At 43.4% G+C, this 15763-nt stretch overlaps 1 protein-coding gene across 4 annotated transcripts in view; it reads right to left on the bottom strand.

The window, feature by feature from the left end:
* SNX27 (sorting nexin 27) overlaps positions 1 to 14459 on the bottom strand; it is an 85746-nt gene extending 71287 nt beyond the window's left edge. The window contains exon 1 of one of the 4 annotated variants that reach the window (XM_023213731.2): positions 13944 to 14459. In XM_023213731.2, coding sequence (XP_023069499.1) covers positions 13944 to 14254 — 311 coding nt within the window. In that variant the 5' untranslated portion in view covers positions 14255 to 14459. The remainder of the gene's footprint in view (positions 1 to 13943) is intronic. The other 3 variants (XM_023213730.3, XM_023213728.2, XM_023213732.3) reach the window with 3 other exon arrangements.
* Positions 14460 to 15763: the final 1304 nt, after the last annotated feature.

Below are 15763 nucleotides of genomic sequence, written 5' to 3'. Positions count from 1 at the left end.
CTTGCTCTGTCACCCAGACTGGAGTGCAGTGGCGTGATCTCGACTCACTGCAACCTCCACCTCCTGGGTTCAAGCGATTCTCCTGCCTCAGCCTCCCGAGTTGTTAGGATTACAGGTGCCCGCCACCACACCTGACTAATTTTTGTATTTTTAGTGAAGACAGGGTTTCACCATGTTGGCCAGGCTGATCTCAAACCCCTGACCTCAAGTGATCTGCCCCTTTGGCCTCCCAAAGTACTGGGATTACAGGCATGAGACACAGCACCCAGCCTATACCAGTATTTTTAAAGCACCTACGTTCAAAAATTTAACACTGGGCAAAAGGGAGTATTAACAACAATAAAGTTTGCCCCTGGCAAAGTTGAGAAACTGAGAAATATGTTAATTGGCATCTGGTCTTCCCAAAAAGGAAAAAAAAGAATAAATAACTTGTCAAACAAGCTGCTTACCATCACTGGGTCTTTTTACCTTTGACTGGGTGTTCTAGTTACAAAGAATGCTGCCTGAGGCAGAAAAAGTACAAATAAGACTCATCTGTTCTTCAACCTTAATATCTCCAGCCAGAAGTAACACGAGTTTATTACTGGGGAAGAAAGAATTATAGATTCCTCAAACCTTCTAACTCCAAGGCAATCAGTATACAAATATAATCAGGTAGATTTATTTTTAAATAAATGAATCATATTTGTCATTCAGAGAAAAAAAGTATAATAAGGCTTAAGGATTTAAGATATTTAAAAAATAAATATAAAAATATAATCAAGCTGACCGGGCGTGGTGGCTCATGTCTGTAATCCCAGCACTTTGGGAAGCCGAGACCGGTGGATCACCTGAGGTCAGGAGTTCGAGACCAACCTGATCAATATGGTGAAACTCCATCTCTATTAAAAATACAAAAATTGGCCAGGCGTGGTGGCTCAAGCCTGTAATCCCAGCACTTTGGGAGGCCGAGACGGGCGGATCACGAGGTCAGGAGATCGAGACCATCCTGGCGAACACGGTGAAACCCCGTCTCTACTAAAAAAAATACAAAAAACCAGCCAGGCAAGGTGGCGGGCGCCTGTAATCCCAACTACTCAGGAGGCTGAGGCAGGAGAATGGCGTAAACCCGGGAGGCGGAGCTTGCAGTGAGCTGAGATCCGGCCACTGCACTCCAGCCTGGGGGACAGAGCGAGACTCCCTCTCAAAAAAAAAAAAAATACAAAAATTAGCCGGGCGTGGTGGCAGGTGCCTATAGTCCCTGCTACTCGAGAGGCTGAGACAAGAGAATTGCTCGAACCCAGAAGGTGGAGGTTGCAATGAGCTGAGATTGTGCCACTGCATTCCAGCCTGGGCGACAAAGTAAGACTCTGTCTAAAAAAAAAAAAAAAAAAAAAAATCAAGCTATTCAGAAAAAAAAAAAGGATTTGTTATCTGATCATTACCTGTAAAGCCAATGTAACCACTTGTCACCAAGAATAAAAACAAACTTGTCCATTTCCCTCTTAGTAGAATACAAAATTCCAGTCAGAATTTTAGGCCAGGTGAGGTGGCTCACTCCTATAATCCCAACACTTTGGGAGGCCAAGGCGGGAGGATGGCTTGAGCCCAGGAGTTTGAGACCAGCCTGGGGAACATAGCAAGACCCTAACTTTACAAAAAAAATTTTAAAAATTAGCTGTGCATGGTGTTACACGCCCAGTCCCAGTTACTCAAGAGGCTGAAGCAGAAGGATCACTTGAGCCCAGGAGATCAATAGCTGCAGTGAGTTATGATTGTGCCACTGCACGCCAGCGTGGGCGGAAGAGTGATACCTTGTCTCTGAAATAAATAAATAAATAATTTTTTTTTTTTTTAATGTAAGCACAACGTCTTTATCACATGTGAGAGGCTAAAGAATTACCAGTGAGGTCTTAAAGTAAGTTCTGATGCTCCAAAAATATACAACACTGATTTATTTTGTCTGGATAGGATTTTTTTTTTCATTTTTATCTTTAAAAACTTGATCAGTACAGAGCAACCCTACAGTTCTATCCTATCATAGGGTAGACATGACAATGGGTTACTTCTTTGTACTGGAGGACAATAAATGTTAGAAATGGGAAAGGGTCAGGCGCAGTGGCTCACGCTTATAATCCCAGCACTTAGGGAGGCCGAGGCAGGAGGATCATTTGAATCCACAAGTTCAAAACCAGTCAGGGCAACAAAGTGGGACCCTGTCTCTACAAAAAATATATAAAAATTAGGTTGGGAGTGGTGGCTTATGCCTGTAATCTCAGCATTTTAAGAAGCCAAGGCGGGTGGATCACTGAGGTCAGGAGTTCGAGACCAGACTGGCCAACATAGTGAAACCCCATCTCTATTAAAAAATACAAAATGGGCTGGGCATGGTGGTTCACGCCTGTAATCCCAGCACTTTGGGAGGCCAAGATGGGTGGATCACGAGGTCAGAAGATCGAGACCATCCTGGCTAACAAGGTGAAACCCCGTCTCTACTAAAAATACAAAAAATTAGCCAAGTGTCGTGGCATGCGCCTGTAGTCCCAACTACTCGGGAGGCTAACGCAGGAGAATCACTCAGGAGGCAGAGGTTGCAATAAGCCAAAATCGTGCCACTGCACTCCAGCCTGGGCGACAGCGAGACTCCATCTCAAAAAAAATACATATATATATATATTAGGCGGGTATGGTAGCATGCGCCTGTAATCCTAGCTACTTAGGAGGCTAAGGCAGGATAATTGCTTGGACCTGGGAGGTGGAGGTTGCAGTGAGCTGAGATCATACCACTGCACTCCAGCCTGGGCGACAGGGCGAGACTCTGTTTCAAAAAAAATAAGTAAATAAAATAAACAAATAATATAAACATTAGCCAGGTGTAGCAGCACATGCAAGTCGTCCCAGCTACTCAGGAGGCTGAGGTGGGAGAATCCCTTGAGTCCAGGAGGTCATGGCTTCAGTGAGCTGTGACTGCACCACTACGCTCCAGCCTGGGCAAGAAAAATAAATTAAATTAAATTTAAATTAAAAAAAAAAGAAAAGGGAAAGAAAGTTGCTAATAGCCATGACGATTTTCCTAAAGTAACTCATTTTCCTCCTACACATTTCTGAGGAACCCCCCACTCAGTTGTTCACCACCAAAACATAACTAGTCCTAAATCATTTCCCAACACCACAAACTCAGTGTTTGAGAGCTGCTACATTTTGAATCATTGTCAACATGACCAATTTAAATGCTACCCTCAAATGATTTTAACTTGGTATACTGACCACAGGGAAAGTTAATTAAATAATAAAATATACTTGTTTTATCAATAACCTTGGTTTGCAAGTCAGGTAAATCATCAAAGGAAAAAAAATCTTGATTTTTTTGAAGTTCTATTTCACTACTAATTCTGAATTACTACATAATGTAATTAAAAGCATGATTCCTCATGTGATCTGGTAAATTTGTTCTGGGGCTGCAACCTGCATTCTGAATCTCAACCACCCATTTCCTATACATTTAATTAATCCTAAGTGGTCCTGTACATGAATGTGAATAGATAGCATAATCTATCATGACAACTGAAAAAAACAGCTGAAATACCTTCATTTACGAAAGATAGTCTTTACAAATTAGTAACGAGAGAAACTTTTGAAGGGATGACCCTTTGACAATCAAATACCATCTTTTAATCCCAGTTAAATTTGAGCCATTTCTTTTGGAAATGAAAAACACAGACTACAGTTTCTGTAAGTCTGTAGTCCATTCCAACATATTCAAAGAGAAGAAAGGTACAGTCGGACCTTTTCCAAATCAGGAATATAAAAGATAACTGGGTAGGACAGGGAAATCTAAAATAATCTACTAGCACATAACTCACAAAGGAAACTTCAGTGTCACATTTCCTTGATACAAAACATGAGGTAGAGAGAACAAAACTCATTGCTGTTTCCAAGTAAAGACAGAGGCAGGAACAAATGTTCTAGATGATTAAACTGACCAGCAAAAGAAGTAGAAAAAGTTTCCAAAATTTTCAGAGGCCATCGTGTTTTCCAAGATCTCCAAATATTCACTTAATCAATCTCCTAATTTTTAAAACATAATAAATAAATATAAATAAAAGTAGATAGACACATAGATATAAAAGTACTGTGGTATTTACGGGGGGAAGAGACAACCTTCCTAGTTAATAATCTTATTGAAAGTTCTGTGAGAGTATTCAGCCTCTTGAAAGCAGCTGGGAGAGCATGCACCAGAGCAGCTGACTCTCTGCAGATTGCCTGTACTTTTCCAGAGGGAAGTAAGCTAATTCCTTGTGGATCAAGTCCGTAGAAAACATAGGCCTATCATTCTGGTCTTGCTCTGAGGTTTGACACAAGAACCTAAAAAGTTTCAGATAGCTTAAGCAAAAACAGACCATTTCTTACAAGATGTTTTCATATCAATGGAAGTTCACTGAGGAAGTACACATAAGAGTACTCAAATACAACTCCTTATTCAGCAACTCAATACCTCACAGAGACGCACATTTCCTCAACTATTATGAGAACCTTATTTAGTTGGCAGGGAGCAATAAATAATAAACAAGAGACTACACACATACTACCTAGCATTTGACTAATACCATATCACAAAATGTAACCTGGAGTACTAATATTATGAAAGAAAGCAAATATTCACTTTGTGGTCACCACCAAGTCTTCAACTTATTTGAGGGCGCTTCACAGGAATTTTCATTTTGAAGGGAGGTATTAAGTGTAAACTTTAGTACCACATTAATTCCCCCTGTCTTCAGTCCCCTCAGCTCCAACATGCTGTATGCCAAAATAAAAGATTTAAATTAAAAGAAACATCTTTGGCCGGGCGCAGTGGCTCATGCCTGTAATACTTAGGGAGGCCGAGGTGGGTGAATCATGAGGTCAGGAGTTCAAGACCAGTCTGGCCAGCATGGTGAAACCCGGTCTCTACTAAAAATACAAAAAATCAGCCAGGCATGGTGGTGCACACCTGTAATCCCAGCTACTCAGGAGGCTAAGGCAGGAGACTTGCTTGAACCTGGGAGGCTAAGGTTGCAGTGAGCTGAGATCGTGCCATCGTGCCACTGCTCTCTAGGCTGGGCGACAGAGCAAGACTCCGTCTCAAAAAGAAAAAAAAAAAAAGGCAGCATCTCCAAATCAGAGGAACAGACTTGGAGCTTGGAGGAAAGTACAGCTAGAATAGAACAGGCCTATAGCACACAAGGATGACAGTCATCAACTGTAAATACAACAGTAAGTATAGTCATTTAAAACATAAGAGAAAGAGAAAGGATAACTGAGAAGCCGGATTCGATCGTGAAATAAAATACATACACAAGTTAAAGACAACCAGCTCCTCACCAGCTGTTCTCAGTTCTGGGTGTCAGAGCTTAGTTGTTCTTAGTTCCATTCTTTATATAGTACAAGACAGTCCAAAAGACTAGATGCTCTGAAATTATGCTAATTCTAATAGTGATTTTCCTCTTTCACCTGGGAAAAGTTATTCAACCTCTTCTGGTAAATAATTATATAAAACTGAATTCACAGTAAGTCCTGGGTATTAATGCACACACAGCTATATTCTGAGCTCATAAAGAGAAAAAAATCCAAACTTCTTGGGATTACATTCAAAGTCATCTTTTTAAAATCTTACTGCAACCTTCCTTTCCAGTTTCTATTACCACAAATGTCTACAGACAAACAGCAACTTCAAGCCCCTTGCTAGCCTAAGAGCTTTTCACATTTTCCCCTCTTTGGTCACAGTGTTCCTCAACCTATAAAATCCTTGCCCCTTCTCTGAAGTTTTATTTGTTCTTCAATCAAGTTTAAAAGCCTTATATGAGCTGTCTCCCTGCCAGTCTTCTCAGGCATATTCACTCCTTCCTCTATACTTCGATTGTGCTTTTCATTTATCTCTATTACTTCGTCTAGCTTTACACACAGTAAATTGTTTACCTTCCCTACTGCAGTGTAAGCTTCTCAAAGGCAGGGATGCAGAGACCCTGTGACTCATACAAGCCAAGCAGTACTTTATATACAGTGTGTGCTTACTTGTGGAACCAGACTGAGTACGAAGTAATATTTAGCAGGCCGATATCAGGAAAAGTGATGCCCTAAATTACTGTTGTTCAGACAGTGGATCACAACCAGATGAGTTGTGAAATTAATGTACCAGGCCACTACCAACACTCAAAAAAACAGAACAAACAAACTCAAAATACGAACAAACTAAAAAATACCAGAGTGGGCCTGGCACGGTGGCTCACACCTGTAATCCCAGCACTTTGGGAGGCCGAGGCAAGTGGATCACTTCAGCCCAGGAATCTCAGACCAGCCTGGGCAACATGGTGAAACCCTGTCTCTACAAAAAATACAAAAAATTAGCTGGGCATGGTGGCATGTGCCTATGGTCCCAGTTTTCTGGGAAGCCTAAGGTGGGAGGAAAAAAGAAACCAAAAAAAAACGTATTTACTGGCATCATGCACTCTGGTGTTTGGTTTTGTTTTAGAGACAGGGTCTCACTCTGTCTCCCAGGCTTGAGTTCAGTGATGTGATCATGGCTCATTGCAGCCTCAACATGCCAGGCTCAAGCAATCCTCCCACCTCAGCCTCCTGAGTAGCTGGGACTATAGGCACGTGTCACCACATGTGGCTAACTTTTGTATTTTTTGCAGCGATGAGGTTTCACCATGTTGCCCAGGCCGGTTTCAAACTCCTGAGCTCAAGTGATCCGCCCACCTAGGCTTCCCAAAATGCTGGGATTACAGGCGTGAGCCACCATGCCTGGTCAGTAAATATAATTTTTGTGAAGCTTATTTCAGGTGTGTTTTTTTGGTTTTTGGGGTTTTTTTTTTTTTTTTTGCATATATATTGGGTTGTAATGTAAAATGTATCTCTTACTATGAGTTGCAATTTTTTAAAAGATATTTTAAAACTGCCTAAAATTTTTTTCCAAATGTGGGCTGAACTGTACCAACCCATCCATGGGCTCTTACTGGATTGCCCAAGAAACACAGAAAACACCTACATAGCTGAAGTGGAAGAAAAGAATGAACCTAACTGGCTCTAACCTAAACCACCACAATATCCTTTTGTCAGCAATGCCATCATCTAATGAATGAACTTGCCACAGATTATGCTTAAAAAGCACTTTCCAGTGATCATAAATTGTTAAGTGTCTGCTTGTCAATTAAGTCTCTTTGCTTATCTACAAGGTCATAAGAATTATTCCCAATGGGACTTATCTTGAAAAATAATTATCTTTGAGAGTATGGTAACAGGTCCTCATCTGAAATAAACTGGTCAGTGGTGGATGGAAAGAGAACTGTTCTTCACAATAATTTAAAAGACCCAGACAAATCGTTACACTACTAATAAAATATATTTTCCTGGTTACAGCAATCTGTGGAAGTGATTTCTGAGGGGAAGGTAATGCTATTTTCAAATTTAGTTTTATTTGTTTGCAACCTCAACTACCTGTGAAATTAAAAGGAATTTAAAAATGATTGTTCTGCTGTCTTCACTGATAACCAACAGGGTAAAGATAGCAAAAATAAAGGCTAAGAATGCCTGCTTTAGTCCCCTCTCTTCCAATTTAACAATGGGTAATAGTGGGTAAATAAAAATATAAAATAGTTACAGTTCACAATAGTAGAACCAAAGTTCAACCGCTATCAAAGTTTATATGAACGTAACTGAATTCTAAGTTATCAGCAAGGTGCTCAAGCCTGTAATGCCAGCAGTTTAGGAGGCCAAAGTGGGCAGATCACTTGAGGCCAGGGGTTCAAGACCACACTGGGCAAAACGGCAACCCCATCTCTAAAAAAAAAAAAAGTACGAAAAAATTAGCTAGGTGTGGTAGTGCATGCCTGTAGTCCCAGCTACCTAGAAGGCTGAGGTGGGAGGATCACTTGAGCCCAGAGTTCAAGTACAGCCTGGGCAACATAATGAGACTCCTATCTCTTTAAAAGAAAAAGAAAAAGCTATAAAAAGAGAGAAAATAATCAAGACCTAGAATCCAAAGATCTGGATTTAATTCTGGTTGCCATTCATTGGTATAACACGCAGTTTCCATTTCCTCTCTTATAAAATAGGGATAATACTCATATATTCATTTGGCAAGTATTTATTTATTTATTTATTTATTTTACCTTTTTTTTTTTTTTGAGATGGAGTCTCACTCTGTCCCCCAGGCTGGAGGGCAGTGGCGCGATCTCGGCTCACTGCAAGCTCCGCCTCCCAGGTTCACGCCATTCTCCTGCCTCAGCCTCCCAAGAAGCTGGGACTACAGGTGCCCGCCACCACACCCGGCTACTTTTTTTGTATTTTTAGTAGAGACAGGGTTTCACCGTGTTCGCCAGGATGGTCTTGATCTCCTGACCTCGTGATCCGCCCGCCTCAGCCTCCCAAAGTGCTGGGATTACAGGCGTGAGCCACCACGCCCGGCCTTGGCAAGTTTTTATTGAAGAATACTTTCTGTGTGCCACCAGACATTTGGCTAGGGATACAACAAATACATACTATTTGATGTAGTCCCTGCCCTTGATAAGCTTATAATCTTTCTACCTCACAGGGCTGTGTGAAGATCAGATGTAAAAACACTACAAACTGGCTGGGTGTGGTGGCTCATGCCTGTGATCCCAGCACTCTGGGAAGCGGAGGTGGGCTGATCACCTGAGGTCGGGAGTTCGAGGCCAGCCTGGCCTGACCAACATGGAGAAACCCCGTCTCTACTAAAAACACAAAAATTATATGGGTGTGGTGGCACATGCCTGTAATCCAAGCTACTTGGGAGGCTGAGGCAAGGGAATCTCTTGAATCCGGGAGGTGAACGTTGCAGTGAGCCGAGATTGTGCCACTGCACTCCAGCCTGGGCAACAAGAGTGAAACTCTGTCTCTAAATAAATAAATAAATAAATAAAACTACAAACTATAACACACTATACACACTGCAAAGCAGTAAAATGATTATTATAACTATTAACTTGCTCTACCTCTTAACCATCCATCTTTATTTCAAGAGCTTAGCAAGATCCAATAAATAAAGTATAGATGATCAGATAGAACAGTTAGTATTAAACTGATTTTCCACTTAGGTTGGAATTTGAGAGCCTAACAATTCACTATTTGTTGGTATAGCCTTAGCTCATTACTCTCAATATAATCATGAAAATAAAATGAACTGATTATCCAAGGCCTACAACCTACTGCATCACCCTGGGCATGTAACTGGGTATGTGGGTTGCATTACCCATACCTGGCAAAGGAGTAAAAAAATAAAGATTTCTAGGCCCTACGAAAGATCTACTGAACCATAACCCTTAAAAGGTGAGCCTGAGAATCTGTACTTTTGATAAGCATACCCAAGTGCTTCTTATGTACCCTAAAGCCTGAGAACCGCTGCCATAAAAATTTCCTTTGATCAATAACCATGATGTGGTTATTTCAAACATTACCAAAATCTACCTAGAAAGTATCAGCGAAATAGAATTCAGTTACAATTGAGACAGCAGCTCTTGAGACAGTACTTAGTCTGTGTTACATGACTCACACTTAACTCATAAAAATACTTCTTGTGGCCGGGCGCGGTGGCTCAAGCCTGTAATCCCAGCACTTTGGGAGGCCGAGACGGGTGGATCACGAGGTCAGGAGATCGAGACCATCTTGGCTAACACTGTGAAACCCCGTCTCTACTAAAAAATACAAAAAACTAGCCAGGCGAGGTGGCGGGCGCCTGTAGTCCCAGCTACTCCGGAGGCTGAGGCAGGAGAATGGCGTAAACCTGGGAGGCAGAGCTTGCGGTGAGCTGAGATCTGGCCACTGCACTCCAGCCCAGCGACAGAGCAAGACTCCGTCTCAAAAAAAAAAAAAAAAACTTCTTGTGGCACCAGTCTCTTTATTCATTTTCAAACTCTCACATAAAATGAAGTTAAAAAACTGACTTTCAAAAAACAAATTGACATACACAGTTTTAATTTATCATATGACTTTTATGAGGGAAAGCTGATGGGTCTATTATCTCGTGGCTATCAAAGAGGAAAGCATATACACTGACTAGCATAAATATATCATGATTCTGAATGCTTGCAAGCCAATCTTAGTGGTCCATGCTTAAACTAATCCCTCAAAAATACAGACAGTTTTATATCTATATCCACTGTACACTAAAACCTTCCAGCAGCATCTCTCAAGAAATCAATCAAGAGTCCTTGGAACTACTTTAACCTTAAGAAAATTAACCTGAAGTCAAATGTTACTTCACATGCTATATAATTAGTGCAAACACATATTTATTTTGGTTCTGTTTGTTGAAAGCATTCTTTACTCATTAGCCTCCAGGTACATACACATCAAAGGGAAAATACTCAGTATATGTTACACTGGGAAAAATTACAAGGTGGAAACCAGCATTGCTAGTCAAAAAAACTTTCCATCTGCAATAAAATTTAGAGCCCAGAGGGCTTGTTCATACTGCAGTACCAAGCTCTGTTAGAATCTAGACGTCTAGCTTTGAAAGGAGAAAGGGCAAACTGAACCATATGGGTTCCAATTTAGTTTCAGGACTAAAGATTAGGACAGAGCCTTGGTAAGCCTTTCTTTGTGTTTAAAAGAAACACAAAGAAACTGATGCTCTTACTTGTGTCCAAGTTTGTATGCCCTTAAAAGTTACTCTGTTCTTTCACATCTCTGTCAGTTGTCCAAACAAGTGAATTATAAAAACAACTTGTAAAACAATAGAAGAACCTAAAATAGGGAAAAGTCTTAAATAGCAGTTACCAAGGTCCAAACGTTCACCTATGACTTGATATGAACTATATCCACACAATGATAATCCACCTATCCCTAATTCTGACCCCATCTGGCTCTTAATCAACATGCAAAGTTTTCCTGGGACAATAGAGGTAAACTTTAAGAACTTGGAGGACAGACAACAGCTCTAAGGAGTACTGCCTAAAAAAATGCTTTAGGAAAATTAGCATCCATCTAATCAAGATCAAGACAAGTAGCAGGCACAGATATCCCTCAAGAACCACATCTATTGCATTGCTGATTTCCCCTCACTTGAAACCCTAAAGAGAAGGCACAGATTATCGAAGAAAGGAAGAAAAGAGAACGACACTGTATAGTTGAGGTCTCACAGAATGTATCACTAGCTTGGCTTTGGGCTGTAATTATCATTACTTCCCCTATAGTACCAAAGAAGGTTCAGATAATTTGGAAATCAAAATACATGTAGTTGGAAAGGTGAGAAACCAATGCCAGGAAGATTTCTGATTACCACAACCTTCCACAGAAGTCTTCTAGGCAGAGTATTCTTTTCCTCTGCCCACTAAAAGCAACAAAGTTCTCTACTTACCACAAAGGATGTGCCAAAAAGCAATGTTTTTTCTCTAGAAGGCAAAGATTTCCCAGCTTCCTAATCTGGAACTTGAGCCTAAGGCAAGTCCTTCTACCTTTCCTAGGGGATCATCTGAGGTCTCCTTTACAGTTTATATCTAGGCTCTTGGGCAGAAGCCACAATAAAGGCAAGAAGTCGCTAACTATGTATGTTGGGATGTGTGTATCTGCAAAGATAGATCATGTTAACTATAGTCTCCTACAGAATTATTCTTTTTAGTTTAGTTCCTTTAGATCCTGTGAAGAGTAAATAATTTAGAACTTTATCATAAATTTATAATTGTAAATGCTTTAGTTTTAAATTTAAAAATAAGAAGCTGAGTCCAAAGTTAACTTCCAAAGGGAAAGGAAAACGACAATTCCAAGACCTTCTATTGGAAGAAAACATCAGCCACAAATTTTGAGTTATCTATAAAGGAAATAATTAGGTGCCCAAGTATAAGAAATCTGAAAGTCATTATTGTAATCCCAGCAGTTTGGGAGGCCGAGGCGGGCGGATCACCTGAGGTCAGGAGATTGAGACCAGCCTGGCCAACATGGTGAAACCCCGTCTGTACTAAAAATACAAAATTAGCTGGGCGTGATGGCACATGCCTGTAATCCCAGCTACTCAGGAGGCTGAGGAGGGAGAATAGCTTGAACCTGGGAGGCGGAAGTTGCAGTGAGCCGAGATCGCGCCACTGCACTCCAGCCTGGGCGACGACCGAAACTCCATCTCAAAAAATATATATATATATATATATATATATATATATAGTCAGAGAATACTAGGAAACAGTACATAGGACATTAATGAAACAGGAAAGCATCTATTTACAGAAAGAACAGAAGAAAGGTATACTGCCTCTAAACACTGGCCTAGGTGAGCAACTATTTTTTTTTTTCAATCAGCTCTCCCAGTTTAAAACCAACTATTTCTTGAGGTAGAAGAGATGAGGAAACAGAATGAGTGGACACCATAGAGTAAGAATGTCAAGGATAAGGGTAGACGGCACGAGATGAGTAAGAAGGAATGGACTTCTCTATAAGGCAGATTTTCAAAAGACTATTCCCTTTGCAAACCTACTGTTTTACAAGAGGCAACTGAAGGTTGTGGAAATTACAATTAAAATAAAATGTATTGAAAAATGAGAACGATTTCACGTGGGCAAATCGAAACATGGAGGGAGAGAGTAAAAGTGTAAAAAAGGAATGCACAACATATATTCAGTGAGAAGAAACACAGCACTGAAGACTGCTGAGGAGCGCGGAGACAATGCGAGAACACACCGCCTGCAAGTCAACTAGCAATCACTATCCGAATTTCAATACAAAGCACAAAAACACAAATGTAACACCTAGATTAGAGTAGTGGAGGAGGTGTGCACAGAGATTGCAAAACAAGGCAGCATCCCGCAAGAGCTTGAAGGGATGTGAAGGGATGTGGTGGGGAAGGCGTATGAAGGGGGAAGGACTGCAGCAGGGGAGACAGGGTGGGCTGCAGCAGCAGAAGGCGCCTTAAAAAAAACAGAAGAAAGGAAAAGCAGCCTAGGGGAGAGAAAGACAAGGACAAAGTCAAGTGTGGGATTACAGTAGGATAGAGTAGAAGAGCAGCAGAGACGGGCATGCCCTAAAAAAGCAGAGAGGTCAAAGACCCAAAAAGGGCTTGAAGTAGTTTGGGAGGAGGAGGAGTGACAAGGGGTCCACCATAAACCTGACTAGAAGGAGGCATGAGTGTAGAGCAGGAGTAAAGGCAGGAGGCCAGGGCAGAGATGCTCTCAGAGGGGTGTGCTGATGGAGACACTAGATTCCAAATTAGGGTGTGATACGGGGGCAACCGAGAAGAGAAACTACAGTGTCAAATCCCACGCCCCCTACCCCAAAGGCATGCAAGGGTCAGAAAGCAAGGTAAACTCTTGGAGTAGAAATACAAAAACGAGGGGAGGAAAGGGGCACACGGTGGGATGGAAAAATTTAGCGGCAGCTTAACCATGAGGAGAGGGTAACTAAGGAAAGAAAAAGGAGTGGAGCGGGGAGGGATGCTGTTTCCGGAGGAAAAGTAGGAGCAGACCAGAGTTCCTGCCTACTTGGTCTGGAGGGCAGAAGGGGCAGTCCACGGGGGCGGAGGGGAGTGGTGGAGAACGAAATTGCGATGCTGAAGATGAGAACTTGGGGAGGACACGGTACTGGCTGGATCAGAACGAAACGCCGTCAGGAAAGAGCAGATGAGGTTCCTTCTGAGCAAGACGAGGGGGAGTGAGGAGCAGAATGCAGCACGCCAAACGGGAAGGCAAAGGGGCGGAGAAGAGCCCAGAGTAATCCGGGCACAGGGTAGAGCACTGGGGGCGCAAGGGCATCAGCTGGAGACGACGGGGTGGGAGACGGGCGTCGCAGAAGCCCCGGGGCGGGTGGGGGGGAGGACAGCCCACAAGGAGGGGCCTGGCTGCGGAGGCCTGAGGGGCCGGGGTCGCGAGGCCGGCTCGGAGCTCGGGGGAGGTGCGGCCTGGGGGTGACAAGGGTAGCGGGGAGTGCAGGGGCAGGAGGAGGGGCGCGGGGAGGGTGGGGCGGCGGGCACCCCCGATACTCACACCTCCAGGATGCGGTCCCCCTTGCGCACCCCGGCCCGATCGGCCGCCCCCCCGGGCAGCACGGCGCTCACATGCTGCAGCGGCGCGTACAGCTCCCCGTTGATGCTCCGCAGTTGCCCGCCCTCGCTCACTTGGCCCCGCACGTTGAAGCCGTAGCCGGACTCGGACTTGACGATGCGCACGACCCGCGGGCCGCCGCCTCCCCCGCCGCCGTTCCCGGCGCAGTGGAGCCCAGACCCCCCGCCGCCGCCGCCACCTCCGTTCCTGTGAGGGGCCGAGGGGTGAATCCCTTCCCCGTCCTCGTCCGCCATCTTGCGAGCAGGCGAGCAGTACCCCCGCCCCCTACGCCTCCAAGGCCTCGCGGCGCGTGCTCGCCCTGCCCGGCAGCCGCACGACCCCCGACGCGCGCGCCCGATCCGCCGGCGCGGGACCGACTCGGCCAACGAGCTGCTGGTTGGGGGTGAAGAGGAGGCAGGGGGCGGGGGAAAAGCGGACAATTGGGCACCGTGGGGCCTCCTGGGAGATGTAGTTTATGGGCGGCGGGGGCGGGGAGCGGTCTGGGCCCGGGCCTGAGCCGAGGTTATAAGACGCAGTTCGGAGGCAAGGCCTGCCGGGAGTTGTAGTTTATCTTTTATGCTGGGTTAGGAGTTTGATCTGTTGGGTGGGGAGAGTATAACCCAGCACCCAGCGTGGTAAAATGATTCAGTTCTTGATGCGGACCAAGTTTCCCCCCCCTTTTATTTCATAACCTCTAAAAAACAATAATGTTAGAATAACAACTATGATTCAACACAGTCTTAAATTAAATCATTTTTTTGCACAGTAACTTATATGTTGACCAGGACCCAACAACCTGTAAGGCAACCTGATCACGATGAGCTTCCCTATTTTACGTTATTAGGAAACAAAGAGTGCTAAGAGTCATCCAGCTACTAAGTATCCGGAACTAAGGCCCAGTTATTGTGCAACTTTCTTGTCCTGTATTGCAACTACAGTCATGTGCCACATAAGGACATTTTGGTCTACAATGGACTGCACACACGAGGGAGGCCCCCTAAGATGATAATGGAGCTGAAAAATGTCTATCACCTAGTGATACAGTAGCCACCATAAGGTCATAGCACAACACATTACTCACATGTGTGGGGTGATGCTGGTGTTAACAAACCTGCACTGCCAGTCATATGAAAGTATAGCACATATGATTATGTACAGTACATAATACTTGATAATGGTAAGAACTATGTTACTAGTTTTTGAATTCACTATAGTTTTTATCACTATTTTAGGGTGTACTCCTGCTTTTTTTTTTTTTTAAGTTAACTGTAAAGCGGCCTCAGGCAGGTCCTTCAGAAGGTATTCTAGATATTCCAAGTATTGTGAGTTTTTTCCATGTATTCCAAGTATTGTGTTTTTGTTTTTGTTTTTGTTTTGTTTTGTTTTGTTTGTTTTTTGTTTTTAAGATGGAGTTTCACTCTTATCGCCCAGGCTGGAATGCAATGGCACGATCTCGGCTCACTGCAACCTTTGCCTCCTGGGTTCAAGTGATTCTCCTGCCTCAGCCTCCCAAGTAGCTGGGATTACAGGCGTGAGCCACCACGCCTGGCTAGTTTTTTGTATTTTTAGTAGACACAGGGTTTCACCATGTTGGCCAAGCTGGTCTCGACTCCTGATGTCGACTCAGGTGATCTGCCCACTTCAGCCTCCCAAAGTGCTGGGATTATAGGTGTGAGCCACCGTGCCTAGCCCCAATTATTGTTACCATCAGATGACAGCTTTGTGCATATTATTACCCATGAAGACCTTCCAGTGAGACAAGA

The sequence above is a fragment of the Piliocolobus tephrosceles genome, chromosome 1, assembly GCF_002776525.5.
Source record: "Piliocolobus tephrosceles isolate RC106 chromosome 1, ASM277652v3, whole genome shotgun sequence".
Classification (NCBI taxonomy): domain Eukaryota; kingdom Metazoa; phylum Chordata; class Mammalia; order Primates; family Cercopithecidae; genus Piliocolobus; species Piliocolobus tephrosceles.
Note: the sequence above shows the minus strand (reverse complement) of the source record. Positions and strands in the feature narration are given on the sequence as shown.